This window comes from Procambarus clarkii, chromosome 34, assembly GCF_040958095.1.
Source record: "Procambarus clarkii isolate CNS0578487 chromosome 34, FALCON_Pclarkii_2.0, whole genome shotgun sequence".
In the NCBI taxonomy this organism is placed as follows: Eukaryota; Metazoa; Arthropoda; class Malacostraca; order Decapoda; family Cambaridae; genus Procambarus; species Procambarus clarkii.
Window position 1 is genome coordinate 1660151 of NC_091183.1, and position 19771 is coordinate 1679921.

Consider the following 19771-nt stretch of genomic DNA (forward strand, 5'->3'; position numbering starts at 1 on the left):
CTGTGTCCTTCAGAACAGCCGCGTGTTGTGCAGTAATGGTCTGTGTCTCATGATATTTATCTGCATGCACGTCCCTATAATAGACTGGTAACTAGACGGTCCAAACTTTCATTTATCCTTCAATTTCTATGCCAAGTATGGAGTGGGGAAATTAATGGGATTTTGTGCTAGTTTCGAGCACCATTAAATGGGCACGTAACATATTTGGGGCAATTTGCCCTTGCGAGGGCTAAATGAGTATTTTTAGTTGAATGACGATGGATAAAGCTAGATATGAACAGTGTTGGAAAGTTTCTTTTAGCTATTTTTAGCTAAGAGAAAGGCTATTTTAGATAAGAACAGTGTTGAACGAGCTTAATCCTGACTATTTTTAGTTGATTGACGAATACTTTTAGTTAAGAAATGCTGGACGTGACTATTTTTTATTTGATTGACGAATACTGTAGTTATAAACAACAAGAAAAGTGTCTTGGTAAATGTGTTACTGTATAAAGTGAAGATTTGTCTACGAGCAGCGCTGGTAAGAGATAATAAGTCGTTAAGCAAATATACATTGATATAGTTTTTTGAAAGTTGTTGACTGACTAAACTTTGAACTTAATATATTAGGTGAACAATAATGCGGTTGATAATATTTGACTTAGAACTTGTTACTGAACGGAAGAAAACAATTGAACATTAGATTTTAAAGAACATGTAAAAGAATGCGGTGAACACAGTGAACATACGGGGAACTTGACAAAGAACACAGAGAATACGAGAAAACAAAAATGAACTTGTGAAGAACATAATAAGAACATTATGAGAACATGAATAAGGACATAGAAAAAAGGATTTGAACTTGCAGAGAACTTGCTGAGAACATGGAGAATATGACAAAGAACACAGAACATGGAAGATAATCTGAACATTATAGAGAACATGCTGTGAACATTTTGAAGAACATGGAGAGAATATGCAAATATGGTATAGTATTTGTTCATATTCTTGAGGGTGCAGAGTTGTGAATGGTTCTGGGGGAAAGGGGAGGTTGAGAATGGGTAAAACATGGAGGGAGTTGTGGGGAAAGGGAGGGGAAGATAAGGGGTGCGGGGAGTTGGGGAAGTAAAGGAAGGGGAGGGTAAGGGGTGAATGAATCTGGGGGAAGAGGGAGAAGGGGAATGGGCGAGATGAAGCGGGCGTAGGGGGAGAGGAAGTTGGGGTGGAGGTAAGGGAGGGGAAGGTAAGGGGTGAGGGAGATAAGACAGAGGACAGCGGGGGCGGGGGGCATGGAGGGAGAGAGGTATGGAAGGAGTAAGGTTCGGAGGGGGAGATATGGGGGTGAGGGGGAGCTAGGGGGGGGGATGAGGGAGATAAGTGAGAGGACGGACGCGGGGTAATAGAGATAAGGTGAATATGACCGTGTGATTATTAGCTCGTTAGTGACTATTTACACAGCTGAGTAAAGAAAGAGTATTGAAGGAGAGGATATGCTTACTTGGATATGATAGGGGAAGGGATGAGAGCTACTTACTTCTCCTGGAATACCAAGTTTGATGAACATATAACTAAGGCGGTGGACATGAGCTGAAACTTGGTTAATGTCTTGATTTATTTTATTACGTTACAAATGTAACGGGTTTAAATTTCAGGGAACTTGGGTTGATAGTACTGAATCTACAGGAGTCAACTAAGACGGAGGACAAGAGCTGGAGTTCGATAACTGTGCTGAACTTATTTACTACATCTGAAATAATTACTTTTTAAATCTCTAGAAAATTAGTTAGATACTAAAGATGATAGGAGAGGAAACTAAGATGGGGGACAGGAGCTGGAGCTCGGTAACTGACTTGATCATATTTACTGAGTACGAAATGCAAAGGTTTTAAATTTTAGGAGAATTGATCTGGTATTAACGAAGACCCGAGGCGCTACTAAGGCGGAGACGGGAGAGAGAACTCGGTAATTGCCTTGGTTTATTTTACTATGTTTTAAGTAAAGAAGTTTTAAATATCAGGGAAAATGATCAGTTAACAGCTAAACTACACTTATAAACGTATAAGGCTGGGGTCCAAGAGCTAATATCTGACGAACTTCTAAAAAATATCTGCTCATTGATTATATTCATAGGAACTCTTAAGATCTCAGCGCGGATTAAACTCTGATAAAATTCAGTCCAAAGTCCTGTGATGCAGATGAAACAAAATGAGACTAAAAATATTTGACCTCGAACAAGACTCTGGAAATTTTTGACATTGAACGAGACTAAATATATTTGACTTTGAATGAGATTATGACTAATATTGGTCTTAACAGAGTCTCTGTCAAATTTGGGTCTTATACTGGTCTTTGAACAATTTCGGTTTTCAACTGGAACTTTGACAAATTTCCAGTCTTCAGCTCCGGGGGCGGGGGGGGGGGGGGTCACCCTGGTGGTGCTGCTCTTCCCTCACACACCAGGGGGGGTCACCCTCGTGCCCTCACACACCAGTGGGGGGGGTCACCCTCGTGCCCTCACACACCAGGGGGGGGGGGGTCACCCTCGTGCCCTCACACACCAGGGGGGGGGGGGGTCACCCTCGTGCCCTCACACACCAGGGGGGGGGTCACCCTCGTGCCCTCACACACCAGGGGGGGGGGGGGGTCACCCTCGTGCCCTCACACACCAGCGGGGGGGGTCACCCTCGTGCCCTCACACACCAGGGGGGGGGGTCACCCTCGTGCCCTCACACACCAGGGGGGGGGGGTCACCCTCGTGCCCTCACACACCAGGGGGGGGGGGTCACCCTCGTGCCCTCACACACCAGGGGGGGGGTCACCCTCGTGGTGCTGCTCTTCCCTCACACACCAGGGGGGGGAGGTGTGTGAGGGAAGCCTATATATATATATATATATATATATATATATATATATATATATATATATATATATATATATATATATATATATATATATATATATATATATATATATATATATATATATATATATATTTATATGACAATGTCAGACCACGGAGGAAAATGAAACAGGAATTTCCTTAAGTACTTTCGTATATTAAATACATCTTCAGAAGGAATGAAGATGAATTATTCCTTCTGAAGATGTATTTAATATACGAAAGTACTTAAGGAAATTCCTGTTTCATTTTCCTCCGTGGTCTGACATTGTCACATTCTTAATCACTTGTTTATTTTCGTGATATACACACACACATATATATATATATATATATATATATATATATATATATTTTGGTAGCAGTCTTTCCTGTAGACATATATTATTAAATATGACCGAAAAAGTAAGATTAATAATTCTAACACGAATTTTCTCAATCTTTCGTACATTACGCTTCACTGTTGGAGGTAAATAAAAAATCACTTCTCCAAAATTCATTTTTATTTCTAGTCTGACGCGACACGGGCGCGTTTCGTAAAACTTATTACATTTTCAAAGACTTCACAAATACACAACTGATTAGAACGTATCTCTGATTTTATATCTACATTTGAGTGAGGTGGGAAGGGTGATGTGGCATTAACACAAGACAGAACAGGAGGGGATATTAATAGGGTATTAAAAGTATCAACACAAGACAGAACAGAAACAATGGGTATTGAATAGAAGTGTTTGTAGAAAGCCTATTGGTCCATATTTCTTGATGCTTCTATATTAGAGCGGAGTCTTGAGGTGGGTAGAATATAGTTGTGCAATAATTGGCTGTTGATTGCTGGTGTTGACTTCTTGATGTGTAGTGCCTCGCAAACGTCAAGCCGCCTGCTATCGCTGTATCTATCGATGATTTCTGTGTTGTTTACTAGGATTTCTCTGGCGATGGTTTGGTTATGGGAAGAGATTATATGTTCCTTAATGGAGCCCTGTTGCTTATGCATCGTTAAACGCCTAGAAAGAGATGTTGTTGTCTTGCCTATATACTGGGTTTTTTGGAGCTTACAGTCCCCAAGTGGGCATTTGAAGGCATAGACGACATTAGTCTCTTTTAAAGCGTTCTGTTTTGTGTCTGGAGAGTTTCTCATGAGTAGGCTGGCCGTTTTTCTGGTTTTATAGTAAATCGTCAGTTGTATCCTCTGATTTTTGTCTGTAGGGATAACGTTTCTATTAACAATATCTTTCAGGACCCTTTCCTCCGTTTTATGAGCTGTGCTCTCAGCCACAGCTCAGAATGGAAGCAAGTCGACGAAGAACTCTGTAGGGTAAGGCAGGTCCTAGTCAATAACGGCTTCTCCAATGGTTTCATCGAAGACATCATAAGAAGGAAAGTGAAAAGCCATGCAACCTCTGAAGAGACAACTAACACAACACCTATACCCCCTATTAGACTATTTTACAGGAACTTCTTTTCCACAGCTCATAAAACGGAGGAAAGGGTCCTGAAAGATATTGTTAATAGAAACGTTATCCCTACAGACAAAAATCAGAGGATACAACTGACGATTTACTATAAAACCAGAAAAACGGCCAGCCTACTCATGAGAAACTCTCCAGACACAAAACAGAACGCTTTAAAAGAGACTAATGTCGTCTATGCCTTCAAATGCCCACTTGGGGACTGTAAGCTCCAAAAAACCCAGTATATAGGCAAGACAACAACATCTCTTTCTAGGCGTTTAACGATGCATAAGCAACAGGGCTCCATTAAGGAACATATAATCTCTTCCCATAACCAAACCATCGCCAGAGAAATCCTAGTAAACAACACAGAAATCATCGATAGATACAGCGATAGCAGGCGGCTTGACGTTTGCGAGGCACTACACATCAAGAAGTCAACACCAGCAATCAACAGCCAATTATTGCACAACTATATTCTACCCACCTCAAGACTCCGCTCTAATATAGAAGCATCAAGAAATATGGACCAATAGGCTTTCTACAAACACTTCTATTCAATACCCATTGTTTCTGTTCTGTCTTGTGTTGATACTTTTAATACCCTATTAATATCCCCTCCTGTTCTGTCTTGTGTTAATGCCACATCACCCTTCCCACCTCACTCAAATGTAGATATAAAATCAGAGATACGTTCTAATCAGTTGTGTATTTGTGAAGTCTTTGAAAATGTAATAAGTTTTACGAAACGCGCCCGTGTCGCGTCAGACTAGAAATAAAAATGAATTTTGGAGAAGTGATTTTTTATTTACCTCCAACAGTGAAGCGTAATGTACGAAAGATTGAGAAAATTCGTGTTAGAATTATTAATCTTACTTTTTCGGTCATATTTAATAATATATATATATATATATATATATATATATATATATATATATATATATATATATATATATATATATGTATATATATATATATATATATATATATATATATATATATATATATATATATATATATATATATATATATATATATATATGTTGTACCTACTTCCCTGACATTAGTCAGGGAAGTAGGGTCGAAGGCGTGGAAACAATTTTGGTTTCCGAGTCCATTGTTCGCTGTGTCACAGAGTTTCCAGGTAAATTTTGCCATTGGTTGCTCTGTCACACCCGTTTGAGCCCGATTTTTTTCAGTTTTATTCTGTTCCATCCGTTTAAAACCAAAATTATTTCAGACATAATATAAACATAAAAGTTTATTTAAGAGGTTAAGACAGAAATTTTTCAAAAGACCATTTTTAGAGAATATATTCATAGAAGTTTTGTTATGGAAAATAGACATTTTAGCAGTAAGTGTTTATATCTATTTACTGCTGTGTCCCACTCGTATAAGACTTAAATTATTCAGAGACCAGTTGAAGACATAAATTAGTCAGAGACCAGTCGAAGACATAAATTAGTCAGAGACCAGTTTGAGACCAAAATTATCCAAAGATCAGTAATGACCCAAATATGACAGAAACCATTTTAAAACCAAAATTACTCAGTCTCGTTCGAGGTCAAATATTTTTAGCCTCATTTTGTTTCATCTGCATCACAGGACTTAACGCTGAATTTTATCAGAGTTTAATCCGCGCTGAGATCTTAAGAGTTCCTATGAATATAATTAATGAGCAGATATTTTTTAAAAGTTCGTCAGATATTAGCTCCTGGACTCCAGCCTTATACGTTTATAAGTGTAGTTTAACTATTAACTGATCAATTTCCCTGAAATATAAACTCACTGTTTTTCAGGCGTAGTTAAATAAATCAAAAGCAATTACCAAGTTCCAACTCCCGTCCCTGCCTTAATTAATAGCCTCTCGTATCCGCGTTAATAACTGATCAATTCCCCTAAAAATTAAAACCGTTGCATTTTGTACTCAGTATATAAGATCAAGTCATATATCGAGCTCCAGGTCCTGTCCCCCACTTTAGTTTCCTCTCCTATCATCTTTAGTATCTAACCAATTTTCTTCAGATTTAAAAAGTAATTATTTCAGATGTAGTAAATAAGTTAAACACAGTTACCGAACTCCAGCTCTTGTCCTCCGTCTTAGTTGACTCCTGTAGATTCAGTACTATCAACCCAAGTTCTCTGAAACTTAAACCCGTTACATTTGTAACGTAGTAAAAGAAATCAAGACATTAACCAAGTTTCAGCTCATGTCCACCGCCTTAGTTATATGTTCATCAAACTTGGTATTCCGGAAGAAGTAAGTTGCTCTCATCCCTTCCCCTATCATATCCAAGTAAGCATATCCTCTCCTTCAATACTCTTTCTTTACTCAGCTGTGTAAATAGTCACTAACGAGCTAATAATCACACGGTCATATTCACCTTATCTCTATTACCCCTCATCCGTCCTCTCACTTATCTCCCTCATCCCCCCCCCTAGCTCCCCCTCACCCCCATACCCCCATATCTGCCCCTCCGAACCTTACTCCTTCCATACCTCTCTCCCTCCATGCCCCCCGCCCCCGCCGTCCTCTGTCTTATCTCCCTCACCCCTTACCTTCCCCTCCCTTACCTCCACCCCAACTTCCTCTCCCCCTACGCCCGCTTCATCTCGCCCATTCCCCTTCTCCCTCTTCCCCCAGATTCATTCACCCCTTACCCTCCCCTTCCCTTACTTCCCCAACTCCCCGCACCCCTTATCTTCCCCATCCCTTTCCCCACAACTCCCTCCATGTCTTACCCATTCCCAACCTCCCCTTTCCCCCAGAACCATTCACAACTCTGCACCCTCAAGAATATGAAATACAACTATTCCATATTTGCATATTCTCTCCATGTTCTGCAAAATGTTCACAGCATGTTCAGTTCATATTTTCCACCTGTTTCTCCATGTTCACCATTATCTACCAATGTTCACAGCATGTTCTCTGTGTTGTTCATATTCTCTTCCATGTTTTGTGTTTTTTGTCACATTCTCCATGTTATCAGTAAGTTCTTCACAAGTTGAAGCCCTTTTCATATACAACTAGCAAATAAAGTTTAATTGAAATTGAACAACTTTCATTTTTTGGTGTTAGTCCCCCATTAACTTACAGTATTCGTCAATCAACTGACAATTAGGCAGGATTAACCTCGTTCAACATTGTTCTTAACTGAAATAACCTTTTTCGTAGCAAAAAATAGTCAAAGGAAACTTTCCAACACTGTTCATAACTAATTTTATCCATCAGCATTCAACTAAAAATCATTCAACCACGTTCATCATTTCTTAACTTAAGGGAACATCAGTGCAAAAATATGCAATAAATGAAAACTAGTTCAATTTTAATCAAACTTTTTTTGATAAGTTGTATATGAAAAGGGTTTTATCTGGTCCAAGTCTCAGCATCTTAGTATAAATAGGAAGGGAGAAAACAAATATTGAATTATGTGTCAAAAAATTTCCTAAATGGTAAAAAAATTAACATTAATCACAAGTGTCAACTGAAATCATGTATATGACTCTCTGCTATCACAATAACATTGTTACGGACCCGAGTCCAGCGTCGTAGCACGGAGCAGTGACGACAACGACATCTGTGAGTCCGCTCTCGAAACCCCCTCCAAATGGACGACGCCATCTAGTGAGGACGGGATATACCGGCCACAGGGGCTGGATTCTCGTCTTAATCAGCTCATAACATAGCCGCTGCTGACCTCTGGCGAGGTGGCGCTTAGACAGCAACGCCATCTATGGAGCAGAGAGGTGGACGTTTGTGTTTAAGCCTGTAAGTGAGGTTCCCTAGTTCCAGTATTAATGACGTGTCTGATTACAGAGTCGCCCTGGGACTGCTGTATTGGACGATGGATCAGTCTACCCATGGCAGCCAAGGTCTCTCCATGAGTGTGCCGAAGAAGCAGTGAGTCACCCCCGGACGAACTCTGCTGAGAGTGTTAGCCTGCCTGTGACGTGGCAGTGTCGAGGAATCGCCTTATCCGGGGCTGCCTGGTGGAAGAGACTAGCCACTGTGGTACTGAGAGATGAGAGTGATCAGCGGAATCACAAGAGACTCCTGCCTAGGGCTCACAACCCTAGTATCGGTCGTGGAGTGGCCTACACAGCGGAGCTGATTGGAACCTGCCAGCTACAGGCTGGACTGTGGTTGAAGGCCTCCACGACGGAGCACCCAGTGGGACTGTGATTTGGCTGGCCTGTGGCCAGGGTAGATTCGCTGTGAGAAGCCAAGAGGATTCATCGTGGGCCACAGAGGAAGGAACCAGGGCTACTCAAAGTGCGCACCATGGAGCATACTGTGTCTTCAGAGGAAGACAACTCTGTATATTTTCGTGTAGTTATAAACCCCGTGTGATTGTTATTTATTTATATGGTGGTGGTGAGAATATATCTATAATTCAGAGCATGTGTATCCCTCCCTCTTTAATTTAACTTGCGTTACGGAACACATCCCTTGAAAGCCTCTACTAGCTTGAGGCCGGATTCCCAATTCTAATAACACCAGAAAAGCACCCGGTTACGCCCCAGTAGGGCCGTAACAAACATATAATAACAATATTTAATAATTAGTTTTATCTAAAAAAAAATTGGTTAATTTTTTTTTTTTTCATTTTTTCTTATTTGTTTATCGGACGATTTGCATGAAACTTGTACACCTGACCGCACGTAAGCCTATCTGTAAGGGTGCCAAAGGTGCCAGGAAGTTGGTTGATGTCAACCTCAGCCACAGATGGCAGCACCTTAGACTTTATTTTTTACCTATTTATTTTCCAGCAACATAAACGTTCCTATAACTCTTTTATTTTTTATTCAATTTACATGAAACTTACACCTTATATGTAGAGTTTATGACTCTACAAATCTTTGAAAAGCATTTTTTTCTACGTTCATTTATTGATTTTATAATAGTAATAAACCAAGATATATTTGCATAATATTTTTTTATGGAACTTTGACTATTTGTATTAGTAAAACTAAACATATTTTATAAAATCCACTAAATTAACCCGTTAATTTTATGCTAATGTGATAGAAAAGTGTCATAAAAATGATTTCATTTGAAACTTGTGGTTGTAGTTTCGATTTAAAAATGTGTAAAATTCGTTGAAAAAAATATAAAAAAATCTCCCTTTCTATTTAGGCTGCAATACTGAAACTTGGAACAATTGCAGCCCTTATCATATGCAACTAGTCAAAACTGATTGGTTGACATTGAACAACTTATAATAAACGCAGTTATGTCCCTAAATAACACATCTCTCAACTGAAAATAGTCAAGTGTAGCTTCGTTTAACACTTTATCAAACGTTATACTTCATAGAGTACAAAAAAATAGTCAAAAGAAATCTTTCATCACTGTTCTTAACTAAAACTATTCTTCCCCTTAATTAAAAATTGTCAAATGAAACTTCTTTAAACACTTGTAACTAACAGTATACTTCATGGAGTAAGAAAAATAGTCAAAAACACTCTTAAAGACATCAAGGACACACTCAAAGACAACAAAATACTTCTCATTCTATCAAAAGTTATTCTCAGAGACATCAAAAGTTAATCTCAGTCATCAAAGTTATTCTCTAAGTCACCTTCAGGCATCAAAGTTATTCTCTAAATCACCTTCAGGCATCAAAGTTATTCTCTAAGTCACCTTCAGGCATTAAAGTTATTCTCTAAGTCACCTTCAGGCATCAAAGTTATTCTCTAAGTCACCTTCAGGCATCAAAGTTATTCTCTAAGACATCATGAACTATTGTTAGACCCATCAAAGATATTCTCTGAGACATCAAATATAATCTCAGATCCGTCAGTGTTATTCTCAGTCATCAAAGATAATCTCTTAAACATCAAGAATACTGTTCAAGCATTAAATAACACTCTCAAATTAAATAACAAACATTGTCTTCATTCGAGAAATAAGTAGTCAAGGGCAACATTTCAAGGCATAAGTAAACTAAGACTCACCATTATGTAGTCACAATCAACTTTAATATATCAAACTAAACTTGTACAACCTTTAGTACCAATAAACCTATTCATCATGTATAAATAAGTAAAACAATTATCGTTTATGCAGTAACAGCTTTCACTAAGACAGTTTCACTAAGGCATTTACCATCAAAACTTGATAATAACTCTTTCACAACAAACACAGCTCTTTAAGTAACTTGTTCAAATTTTGAAATCAAACTTTCATTTCTGTTATTAATTATTCTTAGCTGCTTTATCTTAAAGCTGTTCTCTGAGCAACACTGCATCATCCTACCTAACCTATTCTAAGCTAACCTAACCTAACTTAAACTTACCTAGTGTAACTTACCTATTCCTCCCTCTCTGAGTTAATTCAGATAAGGAGTTAATTTATCAAAATATTTGACCTTGAACGAGACTGACTAATTTTGGTCTTTAATTTGTCTATGTCAAATTTGGGTTATATACTGGTCTTTGAACAATTTCGGTCTTCAACTGGATCTTTGACAAATTTTCAGTCTTCAACTGGCCTCTGAATTTATTTTGGGCTTAAACTGAACTCTTAACATATTTCGATCTTCAATTGGTCTCTGAATAATTTCGGTCTTAAACGAGTGTGACACAGCAGTAAATAGAGCTGAAAACTTACTGCTAAAATGTCTATTTTCATTAACAAAACTTCTATGAGCATATTCTCTGAAAATGGTCTTTTGAACAAATTGTCTTAACCTCTTAAATAAACTTTTATGTTTATATTATGTCTGAAATAATTTTGGTCTTAAACGGATGGGACAGAATGAAGCTGAAACAATCGGGCTCAAACGGGTGTGACAGAGCAACCAATGGCAAAATTTACCTGGAAACTCTGTGACACAGCGAACAATGAACTCGTGCCTTCAACCCTAATACTGTCACCCCTTGTGGTGCTCCTCTTCCCACACTGACAAGTAACAGTAGCAGCAAGAGTAACACTGACAGGTAACAGTAGCAGCAACAGTAACACTGACAAGTAACAGTAGCAGCAACAGTAACACTGACAAGTAACAGTAGCAGCAACAGTAACACTGACAAGTAACAGTAGCAGCAAGAGTAACACTGACAAGTAACAGTAGCAGCAAGTAACACTGACAAGTAACAGTAGCAGCAAGTAACACTGACAGGTAACAGTAGCAGCAATAGCAACACTGACAGGTAACAGTAGCAGCAACAGTAACACTGACAAGTAACATCATCAGTAACACTGACAGGTAACAGTAATAGCAACAGTAACACTGACAGGTAACAGGAGCAGCAACAGTAACACTGACAAGTAACATCATCAGTAACACTGACAAGCAACATCAACAGTAACACTGACAAGTAACAGGAGCAGCAACAGAGCCTGGACTACTTACTGTTGTCAACGGCCTGTAGCTCATGCTGGTAAAACGGGTCGTCCATATTTTTGTCTGAAACAAAAATAGTTAAAACGAGTCTCAATATATTGACCATTTTTTTACAATATTTGTTTAATGAAGTAAAAATCTTTGGAAAAATATTGTAGTTTGTAATTGCTTAAAATTTACGCACACACCTGCAGTAACACACCTGTGTACTCACCTATTTGTGCTTGCAGGGGTTGAGCTCTGGCTCTTTGTTCCCGCCTCTCAACTGTCAATCAACTGGTGTACAGGTTCCTGAGCCTACTGGGCTCTACCATATCTACACTTGAAACTGTGTATGGAGTCAGCCTCCACCACATCACTGCCTAATGCATTCCATCTGTTAACTACTCTGACACTAAAAAAGTTCTTTCTAACGTCCCTGTGGCTCATTTGGGTACTCAGTCTCCACCTGTGTCCCCTTGTTCGCGTACCACCCGTGTTAAACAGTTTATCCTTATCTAACCTGTCAATTCCTCTGAGAATTTTGTAGGTAGTAATCATGTCTCCTCGTACTCTTCTGTCTTCCAGTATCGTTAGGTGCATTTCACGCAGCTTTTCCTCGTAACTCATGCCACTTAGTTATGGGACTAGCCTAGTGGCATACCACTGAACTTTTCCCAGCTGCATCTTGGGCTTAATTAACAAGGTACGGGCTCCATGCTGGGGCCACACACTCCAGGATTGGTCTTACATATGCTATGTACAAGGTTCTGAATGATTCCTTACACTAGTTCCTGAAGGCTGTTTTGATTGTGAGGGATCTAGATCCCTCAGCTAGTTTTCCTAGTTTCTAGATTAGGCTAGTCACTCTAGAAACGGAAGCTTTCAAAATAACATATGCTTGTTGGGTGTTGAATGAAAGCTTATGTTATGGACTATCATTTGTGAGTAGTTAGAGGTCTGTGATTGCTCTGTAGAGAGAATTACAGAAATTTTCCTGTTTCTGTGAAATAGGACGAGAAGGTACTGGTCTAAAACCGTTAGAGGTGTGGGGGGGGGGGGGAGAGTGGGGTGAACGTTGCCCCCCCCCCACATGGGAGACATCACGCCACTCTCCTTAGGCCTCACCCTCCTTGTGACGTCACAAGACGCCCGAGGGTGACGGAGAGAGGTGATTGGGTTAGGCATGTGTGCTCCAAGCCTAGTTTTGGCGCGAAGAGCTATGGTTGAATGCGGCACGAGGAGCCGTGCCGGCTCCAAGCTGATTGGTCAAGACAAGGTAGGGAGGAGGTAGGGGTATTTGAGTTTTCCCGCCCGCCAGGGAGGGAGTTTGAATTGGGCGGCCAGGGGAGGAAGAAGTGTTTGGTGGAGGTGGCACGCCGGCCACCTCCACCCCACGTTAATCGCTTCTCTCGTCCAAATTACTCATCGAATAAGGCACTCCTGCCATCAGGGGTTGTGTCAAGGCCCAATTAGGTGAATTGGGGCCAAGGATTTACGTAAGGAACAGTAAAGAGACAGTTGACTGGGTTCACCCATGGGGCAGCTGGAGCCTCATGGTGTAACAGGTGGGTCGAGTATCCTGTCTAGTGGCAATGGACAATTGGTGTTGGGCAGTGTAAGTGAGTGTGATATTACAGGCCCATGTTGGACTTTGCATTCCGCCAGGCTGCGTCAGTGTGGGGAAGCCGCCGGCCATTGTCACCCCAGTGTAGAGCAAGGCAGGCTCTAGTCTGATGGGGTTGTGATTCCCCAGCCGCGTGGGTACTCCTGTGGGCGGCAGCCTGCCAGCCTGAGGCACCCATGTGCGCGCCCGCCCGCGGCCTCCCGTGCCACCCACCTTGGCCAGCTGCTTGGGGGGGGGGGGCCACCCACCCAGGCCACCCGCGCGGCCAAACCCCCCCCCCCCCTCTCAGCTCGGGAGGGGCGCTGTGGGCAACGCGGTGGCCACATGCCTTGGCCACTTTCCCGGGACAGCCTAGGGCCACATCTTGTCGACGCATGAGGAACAAGCAAGCTAAGTGTTGTCAGCTAGTACTCACCTAATTGTACTCACTTAATTGTGCTTGCGGGTGTTGAGCTTTGGCTCTTAGGTCCTGCCTCTCAACTGTCAATCAACTGGTGTACAGATTCCTGAGCCTACTGGGCTCTATCATATCTACATTTGAAACTGTGTATGGAGTCAGCCTCCACCACATCACTTCCTAGTGCATTCCATTTATTAACTACTCTGACACTGAAAAAATTCTTTCTAACGTCTCTGTGGCTCATCTGGGTACTAAGTTTCCACCTGTGTCCCCTTGTTCGTGTCCCACCCGTGCTGAAGAGTTTGTCTTTGTCCACCCTGTCAATTCCCCTGAGAATTTTGTAGGTGGTTATCATGTCTCCCCTTACTCTTCTGTTTTCCAGGGATGTGAGGTTCAGCTCCTTTAGCCTTTCCTCGTAGCTCAATCCTCTCAGTTCCGGGACGAGCCTGGTGGCATACCGCTGAATCTTCTCTAACTTTGTCTTGTGTTTAACTAGGTATGGACTCCAGGCTGGAGCTGCATACTCCAGGATTGGTCTTACATAAGTGGTATACAGGGTTCTGAAAGATTCCTTACACAAGTTTCTGAAGGCAGTTCTTATGTTGGCCAGTCTAGCATATGCCGCTGATGATATTCTTTTGATGTGGGCCTCTGGGGACAGGTTCGGTGTGATATCAACCCCCAGATCATTCTCTCTATTTCATTCTTGCAGGATTTCCCCTCCCAGATGATACCTTGTGTTCAGCCTCCTGCTCCCTTCGCCTAATTTCATCACCTTACACTTTCCAGAGTTGAACTTCAGCAGCCATTTTCTAGACCATTCCTCCAGTTTATCCAGGTCATCCTGTAGTCTCTGTCTATCTTCATCCGTCTTGATTCTTCTCATAATTTTTGCATCATCAGCAAACATCGAGAGGAATGAGTCTATACCCTCTGGAAGATCGTTCACACATATTAGAAACAGGATGGGTCCAAGTACTGAGCCCTGTGGGACTCCGCTGGTGACATCTCGCCACTCTGATGTCTTCCCCCTCACCGTTACTCGCTGTTTCCTGTTGCTTAAGTACTCCCTTATCCACTGGAGCACCTTCCCTTTTACTCCTGCCTGTTGCTCCAACTTTTTTAACAGCCTTTTATGGGGTACTGTGTCAAAGGCTTTTTGGCAATCCAGGAAAATGCAGTCGGCCCACCCTTCTCTTTCCTGCCTAATTTTCGTTGCCTGGTCATAAAATTCTATTAAACCTGTGAGGCACGATTTACCATCTCTGAACCCATGTTGGTGGTGCGTTACAAAGTTATTTCCCTCCAGATGCTCTACGAGCCTTTTCCTCACGATCTTCTCCAGCACCTTGCATGGTATACAAGTTAAGGAAACTGGCCTGTAATTCAGTGCCTCTTGCCTGTCACCCTTTTTGTATATTGGGACCACGTTAGCTGTCTTCCAACTTTCTGGCAAGTCTCCTGTTTCCAGTGACCTGTTATATACCATAGAGAGTGGCACACTTAGTGCTTCTGCACCTTCCTTTAGTATCCATGGTGAGGTTCTATCAGGCCCAACAGCCTTTGTCACATCTAGCTCCAGCAGACACCTTTTGACCTCATCACTGGTGAGGTCAAATTCCTCCAAGGTTGCTTGGTTTGCAGCCTCCTCATTTAGTGCAGGGGCTTCTCCTTGTTCTATTGTGAAGACCTCCTGGAATCTCTTGTTGAGTTCTTCACACACCTCCTTGTCATTCTCTGTGTATCTGTTCTCCCCTTTCCGCAGCTTCATCACTTGTTCCTTCACTGCTGTTTTCCTCCTGATATGGCTCTGGAGCAGCTTTGGTTGGGTCTTGGCTTTACTCGCGATGTCATTTTCAAACTGTCTCTCTGCTTCCCTCCTCACTCTGATGTACTCATTTCTGGCCCTCTGGTATCTCTCCCTGCTCTCTGGTGTTCTGTTATTTCTGTAGTTTCTCCATGTTCTTTTACTCAGTTGTTTCGCTACCTTACATTCCTGGTTGAACCATGGGTTTTTCTGTTGTTTTTCGTTTTTCCCCTTTTGGACGGGGATAAACCTGTCTGCAGCTTCCTGGCACTTTTGGGTGACAATATCCATCATGACCTGCACATTCTTGTCTCTAAGTTCTGTTTCCCATGGTATTCCCCTGAGGAAGTTCCTCATCTCGTCATATTTTCCTCTTCGGTAATTCAGCCTTTTCCCCTCCACTCCCATCCTTGGATAGGTTATCCCTACCTCCACCAAGTACTCAAAGGTCAGTACACTGTGGTCACTCATTCCTATGGGGGCTTCAACTTTGACTTCCCTTATTTCTGACTCATTCAGGGTGAATATTAAGTCGAGTCTAGCTGGTTCATCATTGCCTCTCATTCTTGTGGGTTCCTTGACATGCTGGCTCAGAAAATTCCTTGTTGCCACTTCCAAGAGTTTAGCTCGCCACGTATCTGCACCACCATGTGGGTCCCCATTCTCCCAGTCTATCTTTCCATGGTTGAAATCACCCATGATTAAGAGTCTTGAGCCATTCCTGCAGGCAACTGAAGCTGCTCTCTCTATTATATTAATGGTTGCCATGTTGTTCCTATCAAACTCCTGTCTAGGTCTTCTGTCATTTAGGGGAGGGTTGTACATGATTGTCACTATTATCTTAGGTCCACCCATTGTTATAGTTCCTGTTATGTAATCTCTGAATCCGTCACAGCCCGGAATTTCCATCTCATCAAAACTCCAGTCCTTCCTTATCAGCAGGGCCACTCCTCCACCTCCTCTCCCTTCCCTCTCTTTCCTTACTATATAGTAATCCTTTGGAAACACAGCATCTGTTATGACTCCTGACAATTTTGTTTCTGTTAGTCCTATTACATCAGGGTTTTCTTCTTGCACCCTTTCTGCCAGTTCACTTGCTTTATTGGTAATCCCATCAATGTTTGAGTACATTACCTTGAAGCTCACTTTCTTATATCCAATTTCACCCACACTCCCTACAAGTGTAGGAGGTTGTTCTATGGTCATTGCTACTTGGGTAGGCTCCTCCTCCTGTGAGGTAGTTTCCAGGGGTTCAGGGGGAGGTGGAGTGGGGGGTGGAGGGCTTAGGTCTTCCTCAGGCCTGCTTGGGTCAGGAAGAAGTCCTGGGGGTGAGGGAGCAGGGATTGCTTGGGGAGAGGGCACGCCCTCCTGCGGTGTAGTTGACAGGGGTTTGGAGGGAGGTGGAGTGGGGGATAGAGGGCTTTGGTCTTGCTCAGGTCTGCTTGGGGCAGGGAGAAGACCAGGGGCTGGGAAAGCAGGGGCTACTTGGGGTAAGGGGAGGGGGAGGATTTGGGTTTCATGATGGGCATTATGCAGGGGCAAGGAAGGGTTTGTGCTGGGGGGTAGGGAGGGCCCTATTGGATGGTGGACTGGGGTGTTGCATTCCCCCCTGGGGTTCCTGGGTTGCTGGATTGGGGTTCCCCACTCCCCTCTGGGATTGCTGGGTTGGAGGCTGAGGTTCCCTGGCTCTCTTCCCTCTCCTTGCGCCATTTCCTTGCATCTGCTGCCCTTACTATCTCGTCTCTGGTCATGTCCCTCTGAACATATACCTCTTTGTAGTTCCTTGCATACCTCAGTTTGCTCTTCCTTACTAGAATGTCCTCTTTGATGTCCTCGCTCTTGAATACTACCTTGATCAATCTTTTTTTGTCTCTGTTGTACTGGCCAATCCGGAAAAACTGTTCTATGTCTCGTTCAGCCCCTTCCATTCCTATCTCCTTTAATATCCCTGCCACTGCAGCTTTGTCTTTAGTCCTCTTTTCCTCCCTTGTGGAGCCCTCTTGTTCCTTAACACCTACCACTACTACAGCTCTTTTCCTTTCCATTAGCTGGCTTGTGCATCTAGCTGCCTCCTGTGAGGTTACTGCTTTCATTACAACTTCCTTGACTGTGGACATTGCTCCTGGGCTCTTGAGCATTTCAGCAAAGGTTGGGCCAATTGTAGGGGTCCCTGCCATAGCTACATCTCCTGGCACCTGGGGGTTGGTTCCCTGGGCCAGAGTCTGAGGAGGGCCTGTTTTTAGGCTTTTTATCTCCTCTTGTGCTGCACTTAGTTCTATCTGCAGCTTACATATAGTTTCCCTCAGGTCCTTCAATTCCCCACTGACTTCCTTCCATGCCTTAGCAATCATCTCCATGAATGACTCATCCAGTCCCTCTCCTCCAGCTTCATTCTGTTGTCTTACCATCCCGCTTGACCTGTGTGTGTGTGTGTGTGTGTGTGTGTGTGTGTGTATGTGTGTGTCTGTGTGTGTGTGTGTGTGTGTGTGTCTGTGTGTGTGTCTGTATGTGCGTGTGTGTGTGTCCGTGTGTGTCTTTGTGTGCGTGCGTGTGCGTGTGTGTGTGTGTGTGTGTGTGTGTGTGTGTGTGTGTGTGTGTGTGTGTGTGTGCGTGTGTGTGTGTGTGTGTGTGTGTGGGTGTGTGCGTGTGTGTGTGTGTGTGTGTGTGTGTGTGTGTGTGTGTGTGTGTGTGTGTGTGTGTGTGTGTGTGTGTGTGTGTGTGCGTGCGTGTGCGTGTGTGTGTACTCACCTATATGTACTCACCTATATGTGCTTGCAGGATCGAGCATTGACTCTTGGATCCCGCCTTTCTAGCTATCGGTTGTTTACAGCAATGACTCCTGTCCCATTTCCCTATCATACCTAGTTTTAAAAGTATGAATAGTATTTGCTTCCACAACCTGTTCCCCAAGTGCATTCCATTTTTCTACTACTCTCACGCTAAAAGAAAACTTCCTAACATCTCTGTGACTCATCTGAGTTTCCAGTTTCCACCCATGTCCCCTCGTTCTGTTATTATTACGTGTGAACATTTCATCTATTTCCACTTTGTCAATTCCCCTGAGTATTTTATATGTCCCTATCATATCTCCTCTCTCCCTTCTTTTCTCTAGTGTCGTAAGGTTCAGTTCCTTCAGCCGCTCTTCATATCCCATCCCTCGTAACTCTGGGACAAGCCTCGTCGCAAACCTCTGAACCTTCTCCAGTTTCTTTATGTGTTTCTTCAGGTGGGGGCTCCATGATGGTGCGGCATACTCTAAGACGGGTCTCACATAGGCAGTGTAAAGCGCCCTAAAAGCTTCCTCATTTAGGTTTCTGAATGAAGTTCTAATTTTCGCCAGTGTAGAGTACGCTGCTGTCGTTATCCTATTTATATGTGCCTCAGGAGTTAGATTAGGTGTCACATCCACTCCCAGGTCTCTTTCTCGAATCGTTACAGGTAGGCTGTTCCCCTTCATTGTGTACTGTCCCTTTGGTCTCCTGTCACCTGATCCCATTTCCATAACTTTACATTTACTGGTGTTAAACTCCAGTAGCCATTTCCCTGACCATCTCTGCAGCCTGTTTAAGTCCTCTTGGAGGATCCTACAATCCTCGTCTGTCACAACTCTTCTCATTAATTTTGCGTCATCTGCAAACATTGACATGTATGATTCCACTCCTGTAAACATATCATTTACGTAAATTAGAAAGAGGATTGGTCCCAGCACCGATCCTTGAGGTACTCCACTTGTTACTGTTCGCCAGTCCGACTTTTCGCCCCTTACCATTACCCTCTGGCTACTTCCTGTTAGGTAGTTCTTCACCCATACTAGGGCCTTTCCGCTTACTCCTGCCTGCCTCTCAAGTTTGTATAGCAGTCTCATGTGCGGTACCGTATCAAAGGCCTTTTGGCAGTCAAGAAATATGCAGTCTGCCCAGCCTTCTCTGTCCTGCCTTATCCTTGTTACTTTATCATAGAATTCTAAAAGGTTTGTTAGGCATGATTTCCCTGTCCAGAACCCATGTTGGTGCTTGTTTACAAACCCAATGCTCTCCAGGTGCTCAACAAGTCTTAGCCTAATTATTCTTTCAAGTATTTTGCAGGGGATGCTTGTCAGTGATACGGGTCTGTAGTTAAGTGCCTCCTCCCTATCACCTTTTTTGAAAATCGGTACGACATTTGCCTCCTTCCAGCAACTGGGCAATTCTCCCGACATAAGTGACTCATTAAAGATCATTGCCACAGGCACGCTGAGAGCCTGCGCTGCCTCTTTAAGTATCCACGGTGATACTTTG

General features: G+C 42.7%; 1 protein-coding gene across 1 annotated transcript in view; it reads right to left on the minus strand.

Moving 5' to 3' along the window:
* Positions 1-19771, minus strand: part of LOC123762189 (uncharacterized) — a 560601-nt gene that overhangs the window by 49898 nt on the left and 490932 nt on the right. Inside the window, exon 6 of the mRNA XM_045748567.2 lies at positions 11691-11744. Coding sequence (XP_045604523.2) covers positions 11691-11744 — 54 coding nt within the window. The remainder of the gene's footprint in view (positions 1-11690; positions 11745-19771) is intronic.